The 21,124-nt window shown below is 32.6% G+C and overlaps 1 protein-coding gene across 1 annotated transcript in view; it reads left to right on the top strand.

Moving 5' to 3' along the window:
- LOC134705706 (collagen alpha-1(I) chain-like) overlaps positions 1-21,124 on the top strand; it is a 73,680-nt gene that overhangs the window by 40,672 nt on the left and 11,884 nt on the right. Inside the window, exons 34-51 of the mRNA XM_063564427.1 lie at positions 671-760; positions 1,277-1,330; positions 1,903-1,956; positions 8,083-8,136; positions 8,385-8,438; positions 9,071-9,124; positions 9,451-9,504; positions 9,882-9,935; positions 10,418-10,471; positions 11,054-11,215; positions 11,851-11,958; positions 12,291-12,398; positions 12,722-12,775; positions 14,960-15,013; positions 15,322-15,375; positions 15,731-15,838; positions 18,331-18,384; positions 19,348-19,401. Of these exons, the coding sequence (XP_063420497.1) occupies positions 671-760; positions 1,277-1,330; positions 1,903-1,956; positions 8,083-8,136; positions 8,385-8,438; positions 9,071-9,124; positions 9,451-9,504; positions 9,882-9,935; positions 10,418-10,471; positions 11,054-11,215; positions 11,851-11,958; positions 12,291-12,398; positions 12,722-12,775; positions 14,960-15,013; positions 15,322-15,375; positions 15,731-15,838; positions 18,331-18,384; positions 19,348-19,401 (1,278 nt within the window). The remainder of the gene's footprint in view (positions 1-670; positions 761-1,276; positions 1,331-1,902; positions 1,957-8,082; positions 8,137-8,384; positions 8,439-9,070; positions 9,125-9,450; positions 9,505-9,881; positions 9,936-10,417; positions 10,472-11,053; positions 11,216-11,850; positions 11,959-12,290; positions 12,399-12,721; positions 12,776-14,959; positions 15,014-15,321; positions 15,376-15,730; positions 15,839-18,330; positions 18,385-19,347; positions 19,402-21,124) is intronic.

Raw genomic sequence — 21,124 nt, 5'->3', positions numbered from 1 at the left:
AGTTTGGAAATTATTAGTTCAAAGGTCAAGGTCACAGCACACATATTTGAACTATACGTCTAACTTTCCAGGTTTTTTGTGTACCTTTGTCTTTAATTACAAAAAATTATTACATATTTCCTATTGATTTGCTATCTACTAGTTAAAATGGTAAAATATAATACTTTTTGGTGTTTCCATGGCAACAATCTGCATCTGCATCAAAACTTGCATAAAGGGGGATAAAGATGTCACATATTTCCCCAAAATGTGGCCAAAAGTAGAATTTTAACCCTATAGAGTGATACCTGTTCTGAAACTGTTAACCTATAAGTATATCTATCAAGAAATGAAATGAATATCATGTCTTTCTTCTCATTCTTGGTAAAATTGCATCAAAATCTTTGTGTAGAACAAAAGTGTTTGTACACATTACATTAATTTCTGGATCCAAGGCCAGTCTAGCTATGAAAATACACACAGTCAAACTGAAAAAAGCACAGAAAGCATGTAAAAAATAATCTTGAAGTTCCTCTAAACCAACTTTGAAGGCTAAATTAGTACTCAGCTGTATAAAATGAATTTTATTTCACACAAACTTTCATATTTGAAAAATCAACCGGGGCCAAAATGCAAAACCACACTCTAAATTACTACCTTATCAAAAAGAACTCTATATGCTTGTTTGTAGGGAAACTTTGGACCACAAGGAGAAACTGGAGTGATGGGTCCCCCAGGTCCACCTGGTTTCCAAGGAGACAGAGGATACCCAGGACCACAAGTAAGTATAAAAATATATAGCAGTCTCTATTATTAAGGAATCTCCATTACATGCTTACATACCATTAACAACAACTTCATACTGAAATACAAAGCAGTTCCTTCCTTGAACTCAGGGTTTCAGGAGGCAAACTGTACTCTCGGAAAATATTAACATATTCATTAGATCTCTTTTCTTTATGGTCTTTAAAAGAAAATTGCACGCTACGACTGAAGACAAGTTAACCTAGTATTTTGGTATACATATTTCAGAAAGAGTTGTTGACCATTTATGTGACTTTGATTTTGACAAGAAAGTTCTCTGGTAGTTTGAATAGCAAATAGATTTCTATACATAGGAGCTATACTGTCATTACGGTGGGGAATTTCTTGCAAATTTACATTCGCGTTTAAACTTTTAAAAAGGTTTATTTATGATATGATGTAGTTATAGCTATTGCATTCTACGTTTCATACAGTTTTCTATCATATGATTATATGTAAATGCTGAATTTTAAAAAGTTTCTCTATTTTTCAGGGAAAAGATGGACCCATAGGACCAACAGGACAGAGAGGACGAGTAGGGTCACCTGTAAGTTATTTAATTTCATTTTACAATATTTCAGACTAAACACATGCTCCAGCAGTTTTAGATTTAAGACATTTATTTGGTCATTATATGAGCACATGTTTTTCAAATTTCTTTCAATTTTGAAAAAAATACTATGCTTATGATATTAAGGATGTGAAAGTGATTCATTTTTCTTCAAAAACCACAGATAATGTGTGTGATGGCAAATATTACATACAATATTAGGAAATAATTATAATTACTTGATTTTAAACAGAATAAAATTGAGAAAGGAAATGGGGAATGTGTCAAAATACAATTTTATTTTTAATGTTGAATTTTCTTACTTTAAATGTTGTCAAATTATTGTATGAAATTGACTTCGTTATAGGTAAAAATAGACTTAATCCATTGAACTGAACTTTTCTGTTAAGAAAGCAGTATGATTTGTTTCTGGGCATATGATCAATTATTTGCACTTTGTCAAATATGATAAATAACTTTTGACATAGGTTTTTAAATGTGAAAATTATATAACCCTATGTATTACCATAATAAATGTAAATAATGATTTTATGTTGTTAATTTTTTAGGGAGAGAAAGGATCAATAGGCTTTCCAGGATCAGCAGGAACACATGGACCTCCAGTAAGATTTATGATGATTTTCAGTGATTAAATTATTCAGGATTTTTGTATACAGACAGGGGAAATAAAAAATGCATTACAGATGGAGATCATTACATTAGTAAAACACATGTATCAAATTTATTATATGAATGCTCCTTATTTATCATTCCTTGGCAATAACTTCATGCATATTCAGGATGATTGCATGTACCAGAAAGATAAAGTGAATTTATTTATATCATATAAGAAAGATGATAAAGTTAAGTAGGGGTAGCTTTGGTGAAGGTTTATACAATTAGAATACAATTAGCTTAAATATTTGATATACACAATATCTACTCTTGTTTTATCTGCTGTTCTAATTGATTATCCTTTTCTGAACCAATTGATTTCTCTGTAAATCTATTTTTTAGCTCACCTGGCCCGAAGGGCCAAGTGAGCTTTTCTCATCACTTGGCGTCCGTCGTCCGTCGTCGTTAACTTTTACAAAAATCTTCTCCTCTGAAACTACTGGGCCAAATCAAACCAAACTTGGCCACAATCATCATTGGGGTATCTAGTTTAAAAAATGTGTGGCGTGACCCGGTCAACCAACCAAGATGGCTGCCACGGCTAAAAATAGAACATAGGGGTAAAATGCAGTTTTTGGCTTATAACTCAAAAACCAAAGCATTTAGAGCAAATCTGACAGGGGTAAAAATGTTTATCAGGTCAAGATCTATCTGCCCTGAAATTTTCAGATGAATCGGTCAATCGGTTGTTGGGTTGCTGCCCCTGAATTGGTAATTTTGAAGAAATTTTGCTGTTTTTATACGACCGCAAATTTTGAAAAAATTTTCGTCGTATATTGCTATCACGTTGTCGTCGTCGTCGTCGTCGTCCGAATACTTTTAGTTTTCGCACTCTAACTTTAGTAAAAGAGAATAGAAATCTATGAAATTTTAACACAAGGTTTATGACCATAAAAGGAAGGCTGGTATTGATTTTGGAAGTTTTGGTCCCAACATTTTAGGAATTAAGGGCTAAAAAGGGCCCAAATAAGCATTTTCTTGGTTTTCGCACTATAACTTTAGTTTAAGTTAATAGAAATCTATGAAATTTTGACACAAGCTTTATGACCACAAAAGAAAGGTTGGGATTGATTTTGGGAGTTTTGGTTTCAACAGTTTAGGAATTAGGGGCCAAAAAAGGGCCGAAATAAGCATTATTCTTGGTTTTTCACACAATAACTTTAGTTAAAGTAAATAGAAATCAATGAAATTTAAACACAATGTTTATGACCACAAAAGGAAGGTTGGTATTGATTTTGGGAGTTTCGGTCCCAACAGTTTAGGAATTAGGGGCCAAAAAGGGACCAAAATAAGCATTTTTCTTGGTTTTCGCACCATAGCGTTAGTATAAGTAAATAGAAATCTATGAAATTTAAACACAAGGTTTATGACTATTAAAGGAAGGTTGGTATTGATTTTGGGAGTTTTGGTCCCATCAGTTAAGGAAAAAGGGGCCCAAAGGGTCCAAAATTTAATTTTGTTTGATTTCATCAAAATTGAATAATTGGGGTTCTTTAATATGCCTAATCTAACTGTGTATGTAGATTCTTAATTTTTGGTCCCGTTTTCAAATTGGTCTACATTAAGGTCCAAAGGGTCCAAAATTAAACTTAGTTTGATTTTAACAAAAATTGAAACCTTGGGGTTCTTTGATATGCTGAATCTAAAAATGTACTTAGATTTTTGATTATTGGCCCAGTTTTCAAGTTGGCCCAAATCGAGGTCCAAAATTAAACATTGTTTGATTTCATCAAAAATTGAATAATTGGGGTTCTTTGATATGCCAAATCTAACTGTGTATGTAGATTCTTAATTTTTGGTCCAGTTTTAAAATTGGTCTAAATTAAAGTGCAAAGGGTCCAAAATTAAACTAAGTTTGATTTTAACAAAAATTAAATTCTTGGGCCTCTTTGATATGCTGAATCTAAACATGTACTTAGATTTTTGATTATGGGCCCAGTTTTCAAGTTGGTCCAAATCAGGATCTAAAATTATTATATTAAGTATTGTGCAATAGCAAGTCTTTTCAATTGCACAGTATTGTGCAATGGCAAGAAATATCTAATTTCACAATATTGTGAAATAGCAAATTTTTTTTTAATTAAGAGTTATCTTTCTTTGTCCAGTATAGTAAGCAAGAAATATCTGCAAGAATTTTTATACGACCGCAAATTTTGAAAAAATTTTCGTCGTATATTGCTATCACGTTGGCGTCGTCGTCGTCGTCGTCGTCGTCCGAATACTTTTAGTTTTCGCACTCTAACTTTAGTAAAAGTGAATATAAATCTATAAAATTTTATCACAAGGTTTATGACCACAAAAGGAAGGTTGGTATTGATTTTGGGAGTTTTGGTCCCAACATTTTAGGAATTAGGGGCCAAAAAGGGCCCAAATTAGCATTTTCTTGGTTTTCGCACTATAACTTTAGCTTAAGTTAATAGAAATCTATGAAATTTTGACACAAGGTTTATGACCACAAAAGAAAGGTTGGGATTGATTTTGGGAGTTTTGGTTTCAATAGTGTAGGAATTAGGGGCCAAAAAAGGGCCCAAATAAGCATTATTCTTGGTTTTCGCACAATAACTTTAGTTTAAGTAAATAGAAAATAATGAAATTTAAACACAATGTTTATGACCACAAAAGGAAGGTTGGTATTGATTTTGGGAGTTTAGGTCCCAACAGTTTAGGAATTAGGGGCCAAAAAGGGACCCAAATAAGCATTTTTCTTGGTTTTCGCACCATAACTTTAGTATAAGTAAATAGAAATCTATGAAATTTAAACACAAGGTTTATGACCATAAAAGGAAGGTTGGTAATGATTTTGGGAGTTTTGGTCCCAACAGTTTAGGAATAAGGGGCCCAAAGGGTCCAAAATTAAACTTTGTTTGATTTCATCAAAATTGAATAATTGGGGTTCTTTGATATGCCGAATCTAACTGTGTATGTAGATTCTTAATTTTTGGTCCCGTTTTCAAATTGGTCTACATTAAGGTCCAAAGGGTCCAAAATTAAACTTAGTTTGATTTTAACAAAAATTGAAACCTTGGGGTTCTTTGATATGCTGAATCTAAAAATGTACTTAGATTTTTGATTATTGGCCCAGTTTTCAAGTTGGCCAAAATTGAGGTCCAAAATTAAACATTGTTTGATTTCATCAAAAATTGAATAATTGGGGTTCTTTGATATGCCAAATCTAATTGTGTATGTAGATTCTTAATTTTTGGTCCAGTTTTAAAATTGGTCTAAATTAAAGTGCAAAGGGTCCAAAATTAAACTAAGTTTGATTTTAACAAAAATTAAATTCTTGGGCCTTTTTGATATGCTGAATCTAAACATGTACTTAGATTTTTGATTATGGGCCCAGTTTTCAAGTTGGTCCAAATCAGGATCTAAAATTATTATATTAAGTATTGTGCAATAGCAAGTCTTTTCAATTGCACAGTATTGTGCAATGGCAAGAAATATCTAATTTCACAATATTGTGAAATAGCAATTTTTTTTTTAATTAAGAGTTATCTTTCTTTGTCCAGTATAGTAAGCAAGAAATATCTGCATGAATTTTTTAAATTGGAGTTATCTTTCTTTGTCCAGAATCAACTTAAATCTTTGTTATATACAATATACAATGTATATTCACTTTTTACTACCAACTGATAAATTTAAATAATCTTTACCATTCAGTGATAACAAGCAGTTTTTTTACATCTTATAATTTTATGATGTATTTAAATGAGTAGTAATTGTTGCAAACTCCATTAGAATATTTTAATTGAAATTGGTTTTGGAATAAGGGAAAGGGGGATGTGAATAAAAAATTGGGTTCAATTTTTCTCATTTGAAATTTCATAAATAAAAAGAAAATTTCTTCAAACATTTTTTGAGAGGATTACTATTCAACAGCATAGTGAATTGCTCTAAGAGAAAACAAAAATTTTAAGTTCATTTGAATACATTCATTCTGTGTCAGAAACCTATGCTGTGTCAACTATTTAATCACAATCCAAATTTAGAGCAGAATCCAGCTTGAATGTTGTGTCCATACTTGCCCCAACCGTTCAGGGTTCAACCTCTGCGGTCGTATAAAGCTACGCCCTGCGAAGCATCTGGTTGGTTATTATCTTGAATATTATTATAGTTAGAGATAAACTGTAAACAGCAATAATGTTCAGCAAAGTAAGATCTACAAATAAGTCTACATGACCAAAATGGTCAGTTGACCCGTTTAGGAGTTATTGCCCTTTATAGTCAATTTTTAACCATTTTTCGTTAATTAAAGTAATCTTTTACAAAAATCTTCTCCTCTGAAACTGCTTGGCCAAATTAAACTAAACTTGGCAACAATCGTCATTGGGGTATCTAGTTTAAAAAATGTGTGGCGTGACCCGGTCAACCAACCAAGATGGCCGCCACGGCTAAAAATAGAACATAGGGGTAAAATGCAGTTTTTGGCTTATAACTCAAAAACCAAAGCATTTTGAGGAAATCTGACATGGGATAAATATGTTTATCAGGTCAAGATCTATCTGCCCTAAAATTTTCAGATGAATCTGTCAATCGGTTGTTGGGTTGCTGCCCCTGAATTGGTAATTTTGAGGAAATTTTGCTGTTTTTGGTTATTATCTTGAATATTATTATAGATAGAGATAAACTGTAAACAGCAATAATGTTCAGCAAAGTAAGATCTACAAATAAGTCAACATGACCAAAATGGTCAGTTGACCCTTTTAGGAGTTATTGCCCTTTATAGTCAATTTTTAACCATTTTTCGTAAATTAAAGAAATCTTTTATAAAAATCTTCTCCTCTGAAACTACTGGGCCAAATTAATCCAAACTTGGCCCTAATCATCTTTGGGGTATCTAGTTTAAAAAATGTGTGGCGTGACCTGGTCAACCAACCAAGATGGCCGCCACCGCTAAAAATAGAACATAGGGGTAAAATGCAGTTTTTGGCTTATAACTCAAAAACCAAAGCATTTTGAGGAAATCTGACATGAAATAAAAATGTTTATCAGGTCAAGAACTATCTGCCCTGAAATTTTCAGATGAATCGGTCAATCGGTTGTTGGGTTGCTGCCCCTGAATTGGTAATTTTGAGGAAATTTTGCTGTTTTTGGTTATTATCTTGAATATTATTATAGATAGAGATAAATTGTAAACAGCAATAATGTTCAGCAAAGTAAGATCTACAAATAAGTCAACATGACCAAAATGGTCAGTTGACCCCTTTAGGAGTTATTGCCCTTTATAGTCAATCTTTAACCATTTTTCATAAATCTAAGTAATCTTTTACAAAATCTCCACTGAAACTACTAGGCCACAATCATCTTTGGGGTATCTAGTTTGAAAAATGTGTCCGATGACCTGGCCATTCAACCAAGATGGCCGCCACGGCTAAAAATAGAACATAGGGGTAAAATGCAGTTTTTTGCTTATAACTATGAAACCAAAGCATCTAGAGCAAATCTGACAAGAAGTTAAAATGTTAATCAAGTCAATATCTATCTGTCCTGAATTTTTCAGATGAATTGGACAACTGGTTGTTGGGTTGCTGCCCTCCAATTGGTAATTTTTAAAGAAATTTTGCCGTTTTTGGTTATCTTGAATACTATTATAGATAGCGATAAACTGTAAACAGCAATAATGTTCAGCAAAGTAAGATCTACAAATAAGTCAACATGACCTAAATGGTCAATTGACCCCTTAAGGAGTTATTGCCCTTTATAGTCAATTTTTAACAATTTTCATTAATTTTGGTAAATTTATGTAAATTTTTACCAAATATAGTTCTCTGTTACTAATGGGCAAAGTTCATGATAGATATAATTGTAAGAAGCAAAATCGTTCAGTAAAGTAAGAACTTCAAACACATCACCGGCATCACCAAAATACAATTTTGTCATGAATCCATTTGTGTCCTTTGTTTAATATGCACATAGACCAAGGTGAGCGACACAGGCTCTTTAGAGCCTCTAGTTTTTTTATTAAATTTGAATTTTGAATTTCAGAAACTGCAAATACAAAAAGAAAATCATTGCCCAAAGTGCAATTTATTTTGGCACAATACATGCATATATTGTTATTTATTTAATTTTAGGGTCAGCCAGGAGCCCCAGGACAAGAAGGACAGATGGGAACTAAAGGAGATATGGTAATTAAATCTAAAACATATTTAAGCAAACAATTTTCTTAATTGAAGTTCAGTGATATCAAGTATGAATAGTTAAACATATCGGTTAAACATGAAATCTGCATATATGTTGAATAATAGTTTGTTCTTTTACCAGAATCTTGTTATTTTGTATATTGAATATATATTCTTACATCATTGTGATAGTTAAAGAGTACAAAGAAGTAATCCCATATGTATTTTCATATTTCGATAATAATGTTATTCAGGGTGTTGAAGGCCAGTCTGGATTACCTGGACCAACAGGACCTGATGGACCAAGAGTAAGTACTTATTTTAGGGGCCCTTTTTAATGTCCACAGAGTTCAAAGGTCAACATGTGTTTCCTTCATCATTGTAATTAAATCTGCAGTAAAAGTCTATCAATGTTCATTATTAAAAAATAATTCTTGAACTAAAATCACTGATCTAATTACAAATAATCTTTGCTACTTTCAAACTTTATTAAGTGTAGTTTCCATATGATGACCTTTGCCTTGTATCTTTATAGTCTTTGAGGGAGTAAATAGATATACAGGAATAACTCTGTTGTTCTATCATGTCAGCACAACTAAGAATAGAAATTTAACATTGAATACTTAAAACATAGGTCACTGAAGGCACAAAGAAGGCTGACTAGAACTTATCAACCTGCTAGGGTCAGAGGAGACATGTTTGATAGAAAAACAAAGATACAACAATCATGGTCAATGGGAGACAAGTCTCATATATTAAAATAATAAAAAAAAAAAAAAATTCATATACATAGCAATGGGTTGATGTATGCTTTATTTGTTGATATATGTTGGAATATGGGAAACTGAATAATTTTTATTGATGTAGAATATTTTTAGGGATATAAAACATTGACTACTGTAAATATTGCATTGCTAAATCTTTTGTTTTTATATTCTAGGGATATGCAGGACCACCAGGACCAATTGGCTCACCTGGACAAGATGGAGATAAGGTGCTTTGATAAAAATATGACAAATTTTTCACTAGAATAATATTTTTAATACACAATTTGTTTATTAGAATGCAATTGAAATATTAATAATTTCTTCTACTTTGTTATACACATGACAAGAAGATATAACAGTTTATAATACAGATATAAAATAAACTTGATAGAAAATGTTAAGAACTAAAATTGAGGCCAACTGTTATGATTTTCTAATTCGTTAAAAGTTTTGTTTTGTTGATTAACTGATTGCAACTAATGGACTTATTGGTTCCAGCCATATTATGTTTTTCCAAGGCTAGTACAATTATATATTTGTTCTTTATTTAAAGGGAGAAATTGGTGGTCCAGGACAAAGGGGACAGAAAGGAGAACATGGTGATATGGTACGTGTTTATAAAATGCTAAAAAGTATTTCTATAATGTTGAATTAAGATGTCAGTTTTGTTAATGATTATTATGTCTAGTATGTTAATGCAAGTGCTGTCATAATGGAAACAATTTATCATTTCTCCCCTTTATATTTGATTGTTATAGTTTGAAAAGAGTTGCAGGGATTAATATTTGGTTAAATAATTCTAGTAATATCAGATATAACTTTGAACCTTAACAGAGATGTTGACATTTAAAGCAGTTAGATATTGGTCACTCAGAATAAAGCATACATGTGATATATTAGTTAAAGGATTGAATAAGGACTATGTAGATATTCATATAATTGATAATTGATAATATTCATATGATTGATAATTGATAATTTCAGGGCCCACCTGGACCACAAGGACCCCAGGGTATAGTTGGACCACTTGGACCACCGGTAAGTTGCTTCATTCTAAAATAAGATTGGAGGATTAATTGTCATCAACAAGATCAACAGTGCTTAGTATTTTCATATGTGAAGCAAACCACATATGATTTGCATCAATGATACAGGTTAATAGAATAGATAAAAGTAAATAAAAGTAAGATATTGACTAGGACAAATTTGAAATATATGAAAAGTAGGTAAAAACACATCTCCAGTTTCTGTTTGCATCATAAAAGGATGTATGTCCTCACCTGTTGCCACACAGATTTTTTTTTGTATCTATATTACTTGTTTCTTTTCTTCAATAAACTAAGTAATATGCATGTGTTGAAGTGACATTCATTTCTATATGAAAAAATTAGCATTAACCAATTGAAACCTTGAAAATTAAAAATTGCACGAATATATTTATGATATCAGATTAATATGCTGCACTTCAAATCTGTATTTATCATATTATTTCAGTAAATGGTGTCTATTATTTGTTTTAGGGACCAATTGGTGAGCCAGGAATTCAAGGAATCCAAGGACCAGTTGGAATGAAGGTAAATTTTATTATCAGGTGCTTAACAATGTGAAGACAAGCACTTTATAAATGGAAATTAATTTTTCATACTTTAATAAAAATTATTCTCATTTGAAATTTGAAGACAATTTTAGTTCATTTAAGTACCATGGTATGAAATGAATTAAAAACAAAAAGACCCTGATTGGTTGAGCAGATAATTTTAATCTTTTTTCTACTTGTATATTTTATGTTTTAATTTAATGGATTATAGGGTGATGAGGGACCAAGCAGATTAGTTGGACCTCCAAGTTTAGAGGGACTACAAGGATTGCCTGGAGTAGAAGGGTCTATTTTGTATATTATATGTTTTAATTTAATGGATTATAGGGTACTGATGGACCAAGCAGATTAGTTGGACCTCTATGTTTAGAGGGACTACAAGGATTGCCTGGAGTAGAAGGGTCTATTTTGTATATTTTATGTTTTAATTTAATGGATTATAGGGTACTGATGGACCAAGCAGATTAGTTGGACCTCCATGTTTAGAGGGACTACAAGGATTGCCTGGAGTAGAAGGGTCAATTTTGTATATTTTATAATTTAATTTAATGGATTGTAGGGTACTGATGGACCAAGAGGATTAGTTGGACCTCCGGGTTTAGAGGGGCTACAAGGTTTACCTGGAGCTGAAGGATCTAAGGGAGAGAGTGGAGATCTTGGGAAAGTTGGACCACCTGGCCCACCTGGACCTGTGGGAAAACCAGGAACAGCAGGACCACCAGTAAGTTACACAAATTAGTGTGGATACATTAATTTGGTGGATAGCAATTTTAGTTGTATGAAGGAAACTTATGTTTTCTCGGATATTTAATTTCATGTTTTTTTCCAAAGTCTGCATACAAGACTAAAATTTTGTTTACTTTGTTGAACTTTAAAATTCATGGACCACCTGTTCCTACGAAATCAATGAAAGTTGGTATCCAATAAGTGATGAGGAATCCACAGTTGTACTTAAAATAATAGTTTCCAGAACATCTATATGTTCTTTGGTTGTGTCGGTGATCAGTATATTCCATAAACTTTAAAGCTTTCAGACCATGTCAGAGTATTTTCCTTGATAATTACACCTTTTGTGAAAGCATTGATTCCAGGACATTATTTGTCAATTGTCTCTTAAGGTTTTTCAATAAAAAAAAATCATAATTTTTTTCAATTTAGATTCTCTATAATTATTTCTTTGCCCATAAAACTTTGTGAGAATATCAGACTAGAATAGTAATGCGTAGAACAACTGTGCTAAAACTTGATGTACTATTGATCAAAATTTCTAAAATGGATTAATCATATGTATCTGTATTTTGTTCTGTAGTGTTTAATTTCAGATGAGAAAACTTATATTGTTTTATTATTCAATAGGGTGTTCCTGGAAATGAAGGACAGTTAGGACCTGAAGGAAAGCAAGGACAGAAGGGAGAGCAAGGAACTCCAGGTGAACCAGGATACAGGGGATTAGATGGAATGATGGTAAGTTAACAAATTCTAAAGGTATTGTCACTATATTAAATTCTTGATTGCTAATTATTTTATTATTTTTTTTTTTGCTGCAACCTTAAAATTTATAATAGACAGAAACTACAGACATAGAAATTAATCAGCTAAGTGAGATAGCAAAATATGTTATGACTGGAACCATTAAATTGACTTGTTACAGGAGTTTTGTCTTAAATAACCGGATTTCGTAAAGAAACATTTTTGTTATGTTACGACATTTAAATATTAACAAATGCTTAAGTTTCATAGATGTGTTGGTATTGGGTTGGGAAATATATTTATGTTTTGTTTATGTATCCTTATAGGGACCTCAAGGACAACCAGGAGACAAGGGTGACAGTGGAAGACAAGGAAATCAAGGACCAGCTGGAGAAAGGGGAGAAGTTGGACCATTTGGACCTAAAGGCCATGCTGTAAGTTTTAGATCATGAACAGCCTTATGGTGTCTTCTCTTTATGTCTGGTCTTTTTTATTTACTTCTGGTTCATGTTTTTATATTGCATATTTTAACTTTGTCTGGTGTGGAGCAACAACAACGGAAATGCAAAAGGGTTAAGACTTTCTAATACTTATTCTGCAATGCAATGTTTTGTATGGTAAAATGAAATGTAACTGTCATACAATAAATTCCTATACATTATATTCCCCTGTTTGTGAGCTTTAAATTGTTAGAAGGAAATATTACCAGATGAGAAGAGCTAACAGAAATGATAGATTCAATGATTTACATTTTCAGGGTATGCCCGGAGACCCAGGAATGACAGGACCATCTGGGGAACCAGGTCATAAGGTTAGTATTACTTTAGAGTATTGCCCATCTAAATGGTTAAAGTCATTTCTCTAAAGGTCATGAGTAGCATTTCTCTTAAGGTCAAGGAACAGTAAATGGGCTATGTCGCAGATTTTGCTAAAAATTTACATACAACCTTGGCTCGTTGAACTTCCAACTGAAAATCGAAAAATAATACATTTATCTTTTTTATTATCTGAAAAATTGCAGATTGATTTCTTTTAATATGGGTGAATATTTGTATAGAAAGCACATAAAATCGGCGAAAAACCTTCTAAAATTTGTCTTAAAATCACCAAATCTCTAAGGCCAGACTTTTTTTATTATCTGTTTAACGAGATCCGCCGACTCCACATTGTCCGATTTCAGAATAAAAATAAAAGTAGTGCTTCCTACTTTTATTTTGATTTTTTCCGCCGACTGTTACGAAATCCTCAAAAAAAAAATAGTACGAGTTCGGGTCTGCGATTATTAATTTATCTCTCGTCGCATGGTCAAACAAAACGGCAACTTCCGGGAAGGGACCGTTTTTTTACATTAAACTGATCTGATCACTAGAGAGAAGGTCGTGTTCACTCAAATTTGTTAAGTGTAATAGAGATGAGACGATCGGGGTCATGTTTTCCAATGAGTTACCGGAAAATGTTGGCATCAGCCGCTTTATAACCAACAAGGCAGATGTTGAACCTGACATGCTGGTCAACGTTTTGGAAGAGTTTGGGTTTATATTTTTCCTTTGAAGTAGTATCGTAGTATGCATATTAAAATAGTATCAAAGATATCAATTAAAATCAATAATGCTTTTTGAATTTTGTGTATGGATGGGACCAAATCATTTGAAAAACCACTTTTTTTATTCACGTTCACCCCCTTTCACATTCGCACCCTACAGTACATGTTTGCACCCTACACAGGGATAAAACTAAGGAAACTCAAGCTGGTAGCCTAGACCAAATTATTCCTAAATGATGTTTGTATTTTGAACTAAATTTTATCAAAATTTTAGTAGCCCGGCTCACAATCTAGAGGTCTGTTTTCTTCCATTGTTCTTGTATTTTGATTAATTCTTGAATAAAAAAGAAAAAAAAAAAGGGTCACTTAGATTGGTTTTATTTCTATTTTTAGTGTCGACTGGACCAATTTTGCACTTTTTTTTTTTTTTATTTCGTCCCCTCGACCCTATTTTTTTACAAATTTTCTCGTTAAACAGATAATAAAAAAAGTCTGGCCTAATTCCACTCCATAGATTTTTCTTCAAAAACTATATATTGTTGACACATAAATTTCTGTCTTAATGATTTAAAATAATCATAGGGTCACAGACTTCGTTTTTTGTCTAATAATCAATGTGTTACCTTGTTGGTAGTGAAAAACGTCAAAAATCAACGTTTTACGGCCTGCAACGCAATAACCTTACGATTATTTCGACGTTTTGTTGGTTTTTTTCACAAAGAACGCAACTTTAAATGAAGTATACCGTAAAAACGAAGTCGGTGACCCTATCTTTATTTTGCATCATTATAACGAAAATTTATGTAACAACAACATATAGTTTTTTAAGAAAAATCTATGGAGTAGAATTAGAGATTTTGCGATTTTAAGAAAAAAATTAGAAGGTTTTTCACCGATTTTATGTCCTTTCTATACAAATGTTCACCCATATTGTAAGAATTCAATAAGTAATATTTCAAATGATAATTGAGATAAATGCAATATTTTTTCGATTTTCAGTTGAAGTTCATCGAGCCAGAGTTGTATACCAAATTTTACTGAAATCTGCGACATAGCCCATTTACTGTAACTTGACCTTAAGGTCATGAAGTAAAATGAACATTCAAGCATATTGATGACTTAACCTTAGGTGCAGCAATTTTCAAAACAGTATCTAGACCTCAAAGGAAATTTGTCTTGTATGGAAAACTTATGACAAGGCAGTACATTACACAAAACTTAATGTTAAATGCTGTTGTGAAATACTGAAACCATTTATATATTTTTTTTTGCAACACAGAATTACTTAGATTGATCATGGGCAGAGGTTTAGGTTGTACCAATAGATTCATATTTTTTTTTGTATATGATTTGACAAAGGACATTTATCATAGTACAAATGCAAGCTTATACTTTGTATTGAGGATTTAGATTGCATTCAAGGTATACTGCATCCCAATTTCTATTTTGTAGGGAGAGTCAGGCAGAGATGGACCAGAAGGAGCCAAGGGACCACCGGGACCAGCAGTAAGTTACAAAATTCAATTATCAAACATATCAAATGTTAAATTAAGAAGATGTGGTATGATTCCCAATAAGACCATTTATTTCCTGTACATTTAAGAAATTAATTGTATAGATTCAAAAATAAATTCATGATTGAATCAATAAATCAGTCAAATTATTTTTAAATGTCACTATTGATTTTCATGTGAATTCAAACTGTCACTAACTTTCATAACAAGACCTTTAAAATAAGCATACAAATGTTTTGCCATTTTAAATTCATCTTTATTTAATAATTGTTTGGTTATAACCAATTTTGTTAATTACAGGGACCAGTTGGCTCACCTGGTGACCCAGGATTACCTGGAAGAAATGGAAAACAGGTAAGACATACACATTTGAAAATAAAAGTTATTAGCACGTGAAATGAGAAATATGACATGAATATGGTTTCTTCTATTAAGGAGGAGGTATGATGAGAACCAATGAAATTGCTTAAGGTAGTTCATTACATTACAGGGAGATAACTCTGTAAAAGTCAGTTGAACAATTTAATAATGTTCTATTGTTGAGGAATAATTAAGCTTCTCAATGATCAAAATTAGTGTTTGTCAAATTGCAATATAGACAATAAATGTATTTCTGATAATGTGTGTGGAATATAGCTTAAGTTACAAACTTTTAGAAAAAGTAATTTTTGATGTTGATTGGTGTAATTTTACACAATATTATTTGCAGGGAGACTCAGGAGCACCTGGTGTACCCGGGGCAATAGGAGAAGTTGGAATTAAAGGAAGTCAAGGAATGAAAGGAAATTCTGGACCAAGAGGACCCGCTGGACCTCCAGTAAGTACTACCTAAAAAAATCATATTCAAAAAGCAGTTGGACAGCACATATTTTTATGCCCGCGTCACACTGTCCCGATTTTTATATACGATGAACACCCTAATGCGAAAATTGTAAGTTCAACGTAGTTGGTCACGATCACGTTAAAATACCAAAAAGTGACCGAAGCAAGTACGACGAATGGCGAGGTCTATACGATGGTGCCGAAACTATATACGATAGTAAAAGATGGACATACGAAAGTTAACCGAAGACGGGTAATTAAGCTTCATATCTCAGCCGAAGCCTACAAGATGGATAAAGAAGGCTACACGATGGATTTCGAAGGCTACACGATGGATAAAGAAGGCTACACGATGGATTTCGAAGGCTACACTATGGATTACGATGATGGCGCGATGGCCATACGATGTCTAAAATACGTCTTGTACAGCTTACGATGCATTTAAATTATATGCCGAAGGCATCACGCATTTAAAATTGTTTGATCAATATTGAATATATATTATATTGTACATTTTATTTCTGGTTTAATCATAAGACGGAAGACCGTGGGCTTGAAGGGTAAAACTTGACTCTGAGTCTCTGCATATAATGCCACCAAAATCAGGGAGATGCGAATGCATTGCAGGAAATCGATCTTTTTGTCTACTTCTTATAAAAGTTAGTTTATTATCCCCTCGCCTACTACGTGTAAGTTGCGTGTAGATAAAATTGTTATGGACACTCTAGAACCAAAATGCTCAAAACTTGGTATGGTGTTACTCGTTAAGAATATCTTAAGCGCTATTGAATTTAAGTTCAAGGGTCAAGGTCACAGTGGCAGTTGTAATACAAGGCAATATCACCCTTGTGGACTCTCTAAAACCAATATACTTCAAAAGATTTTAACCACATTTGGTATATTGTTCCTTCTTGTAATGGTCTGATATTTTTTACGTTCAAGGCCAAAGGTAAAGGTCATGCAGATGGACTTGTTTTTTCTCCTTGAAATAGCATAATACACAGGAAATTGGTTGCTCATATTTTTACCTGCTAAATGTTCTAAAGACAATATTAAAAGTATTTCTAGTTACTGAATGTTTTGGTTGATTTCTAAAACAATTGTTTATGTATCAAATATGCATATTCAATTTACCGTTTTCTGCATGTGTCCATATTTATCCCCAATATGTTACATACGGGGGGATGCCACGCTCGGAATTGCCTTGTTTGAACTGTAAAATGTGTGCACTAGTCTGAATTATCACACATAATTATGCCCATCTTTACTGACATATCTTAAAGGTAAGGTAATGGGTTCGTTGATCACTTTTATTCAAAAAGAGCTCTTTTCAGGAGAATAATTATCATAATAATATAGACAAAAGGAAGGATGTGGGGAAAGCAACAAATGCGGCAAAATTAGACATAGAAAACAAAATGATTATGGAGTAAACATTCGGGTGACAACAACTCAGACGAGACATAACAAATCAGAATAATGAAGAAAATATAAAAAAGAAGATGTGGTATGATTGCCAATGAGACAACTATCCACAAAAGACCAAAATGACACAAATGATCAACAACTATAGGTCACCTTACGGCCTTCAACAATGAGCAAAGCCCATACATCATATATAGCTATTAAAGGCCCCGATAAGACAATGTTGGTTTCCCTATAAACGTGTACCTGCAGTGTTGGTGTCCGAGTCGCGTTTATGATTTTCATTATGTTACTTGATATGAAAAATTGACAAAAAATAATATTTTACTTGTAAAAGTAAATCCTGAGCCTGAAATAGCTGCTCTTCTTGTTCCATTTGAATTAATAGAAACAACGCTGTCGCCTTTCTTGTTCTCATAGAATCATTGGATATGAGCTCCATGTTTTGTGAACGTCTTTTTAACTGTCGTACTAGACTGACCAGTGCATATCGCGCATGGCACTTTGAATGTATTTTAGCGCAAAAATTAACTAACATTTAGCTGGATTTATTGCCGTCGTAGTTCCATCTTGTCGCCTTCGTATTTTTATTCGATGGAAACACGACGGAATTAAGAGGTCTTCATGAAGTCGTGTTGCCATCATAAGACCTTCGGATAGCTTCGTGATTCATTCGTGTAGACATCGTAATGTCAAAACTGCTCTATGGAAACGATGGAAACACGAATGCAATACGATGTTCAAAGATGCATTCCCGGTGACATTACGATGGTGAGGATGGTGATACGAACTCAATAGGAACCCTCAACATCGGACGCACCTTCGGGGATTTTTTAACATGTTAAAAAATTTAGAACCCTTCCCGAAGTTGTCCCCGAAGGCTATGAAAAAAATTGATGTAGATCTGACTGCATAGTCATTATTAACCTTATATGTTTAAAAAGACTTTCTAGCGATTAATGTAAGCAAAGAATCAACAAGTTTTACTATAAAAGATTTCTTTATTTGAACATACCTTTTGATGGAAAGTCAATATTAAAATGATTACTTTGTTTACTTTAGGGCCAACCTGGAGTACAAGGAACTTCAGGACCTAGAGGAAATCCAGGACCAGTGGTATGTATACAACAGTGTTTGTCATAAGTAGATTTTAATCTATGATAGCAAATGTTGTAAGATTGATTGATAAGTGTTCAGAGGGCAAAAAGGCTATATCTCAGTGATAAATGCTAAAGAAATATTTAGATTATTTATAAATTGAAAACATAAATATTAATTTCAAGAAGGTTTTATGTTTACATGTGTATCTAGCTTTTCAGTTGATTCTATATAACCTTATATGAAAATAAAGTAAAGAGTTGTAGGCAACTATCAAAAGGCTAAAAACTGAAGTAGGCAACTATTGATAGGCTAAAGAGTTTAGTAGGCAACTATCTATAGGTTAAAGAGTTTAGTAGGCAACTATCCATAGGCTAAAGAGTAAAGTAGTCAACTATACATAGGCTAAAGAGTAAAAAGTCATCTATCCATAGACTGAAGAGAAAAGATATGAACACATCAACCTTCAACAATGAGCAATAATTCCCATACAGAATAATAAGCTATATGGAGCCCCAATCAATATGAGACTATGGGAAACAATTCAAAAGAGAAAAACAATGGGCTGATTTTATTATAGTCAAATGAAGGATAAACAAATATTTTAAATCAACAGCAACCAACAATTATGTTTACATGATGTAAGAATATCTGTCATGAAGAGTTACTCATATCTCGCATCCATGATGCTATTATATACTACCTATAACCTATTTCTAAGAAAAAAGACAACTCAATTTACCTTACTTTTGTACAATATGTAGGCTTATGTCAATTTTAATGTATAATGTATATACAATGTTGTTTGTGTGTTTTCTTTTATGTGAGAACAGAGATATGGATAACAAATTCATATATGGTAGCAATTTATGCCAAATGTAGTTTGAAAATTATGTGTCCTTAATGAGTACAAAAAAGTAAAGAAGGGTAGAAACTGATTTTCCGCGATATGAATTAATGATATAAATGTGCATGTTTTAGGGAGAAGCTGGTTCCACAGGACCACCTGGGTTATCAGGAGAACAGGGACTTCTTGTAAGTAAACATCACTCTCAAGATTTTATTCAATTAGTATTATGAAAGTATATGTGGTATCACAAGTTGAATGAAGAGGTAAAGGTATTTTGCTACAAAACAAATTTGGACAAAATTTGACTTCATGTTGTAAAGATTTGACCAAGAAAGAAATGAGACCTCTGAACAGTTTACATCAACCACCAACAATGGAAGAAAAAACAACAGCTAAAAACATTCAAGAGTATGATTTTCAAAACGAGTTAAATTGCATGAAGAGATGACAAGATATTTATTTAGATAAGATTTATTAAGCCTTTATGATAATGGTATCTGGATCAGTAATGATGACTTTTATTTTTTTTGGAAAGTTTGCTATAGCTACTTTCCTTAGGCGTCTGCTTCAACTTCCGGTGAGACAGACTATCGCAATGTTCTGCTCCAAGATAATGTAGTACTAGTGTTCGAATTCTGATTCTTGGGTATTTAGAGTTGCTACTCTTTTGAAAAGAATACAGCTTGAATAAAAAAGGAATGAATGTTCACCGACAATTCAGATGAATTTAACTTCATTTTGAAAATAAGTATCACAAACACTACTTTGCGGATCGGCCATTGGCTGAAGAGAAAATCAAAAGAAATCTATGCTAGACAGTGTTTCATTCATGAATATTTCATAAATGAATATTTTCCAGCACTAATTATTACTATACGATATTTACGACTGTTTATTATTGAATAAGTAAAAGCCCAAGTGTATCGAAAGTGTTCGGTTTGCGAGAACAAGTTGATATTTGACCAAGTTGTCGCCGTCGGATAATTTACAAGTGATAATGGTTTGATTTATTTTAGCAATAGACAGGTGACAAAATTTAAAATAATCGATAATTATATGGCTTATATGTCTCACGCCAAGGACGAGTTAAGGTAAATACAGGCTGTAATAGAAAAGTGCATTGTTTTTGTCAAACTGACATCGATCTGAAAGTTTTGATGCCAAAAATCATTTGAAAACTTTTAATTCCGTTATTTAGATACTAGCTGTTTCACATTCCAATGTGGATATAAGGACCTTCACTTGTTCAACATGCTCATGTGGATTAAACTGACAACAGAAAAACATTGCCTTTATGACAATTAGTATCATAGCATCCATATAATTTAAAAGCAACCGAGTCATCATCTACTTCTAAGAATATTATAGTTCAGTTTATCAAGACTGAGATCACGTTAAAGACAAGTGCTGTAGAAATTATTAAAATGATTTAATAACATTTGTCCATGTACTAGCAAAATGACTTTCTTGGTGCTTTTAAAACAATGAAGTGGCGGATCCAGAACTTTTTATCCCCAAAATTGATTTCTGTTCTCTTACTTTAGTTTGCCTGAACCAAATTTTATGAACTAATACGCAATGCTTATAACTGCAAAACACAAGTCAAGTTTTAATAAGTTTGTTAGCGTCACATTTACCATTCTAGATGTAAAGGGGTGAAATTTTCAGTATAACCTATCAAGTATATATACCCTTATATATAAGTTTGACTTGTAGCTTTCTTCGGTTACACATTGATTAGGTGAACATAAAACCAGTCTTTAGATTTAGAAGTATAGATATATAAAACAAGAATGTGTCCATAGTACACGCATGCCCAATCTGCACTATCATTTTCTGTGTTCAGTGGACCATGAAAATGGATTAAAAACACTAAATTGGCATTAAAATTAAAAAGATTATATCATA

This window comes from Mytilus trossulus, chromosome 2, assembly GCF_036588685.1.
Source record: "Mytilus trossulus isolate FHL-02 chromosome 2, PNRI_Mtr1.1.1.hap1, whole genome shotgun sequence".
NCBI classification, from domain to species: Eukaryota; Metazoa; Mollusca; class Bivalvia; order Mytilida; family Mytilidae; genus Mytilus; species Mytilus trossulus.
Note: the sequence above shows the minus strand (reverse complement) of the source record. Positions and strands in the feature narration are given on the sequence as shown.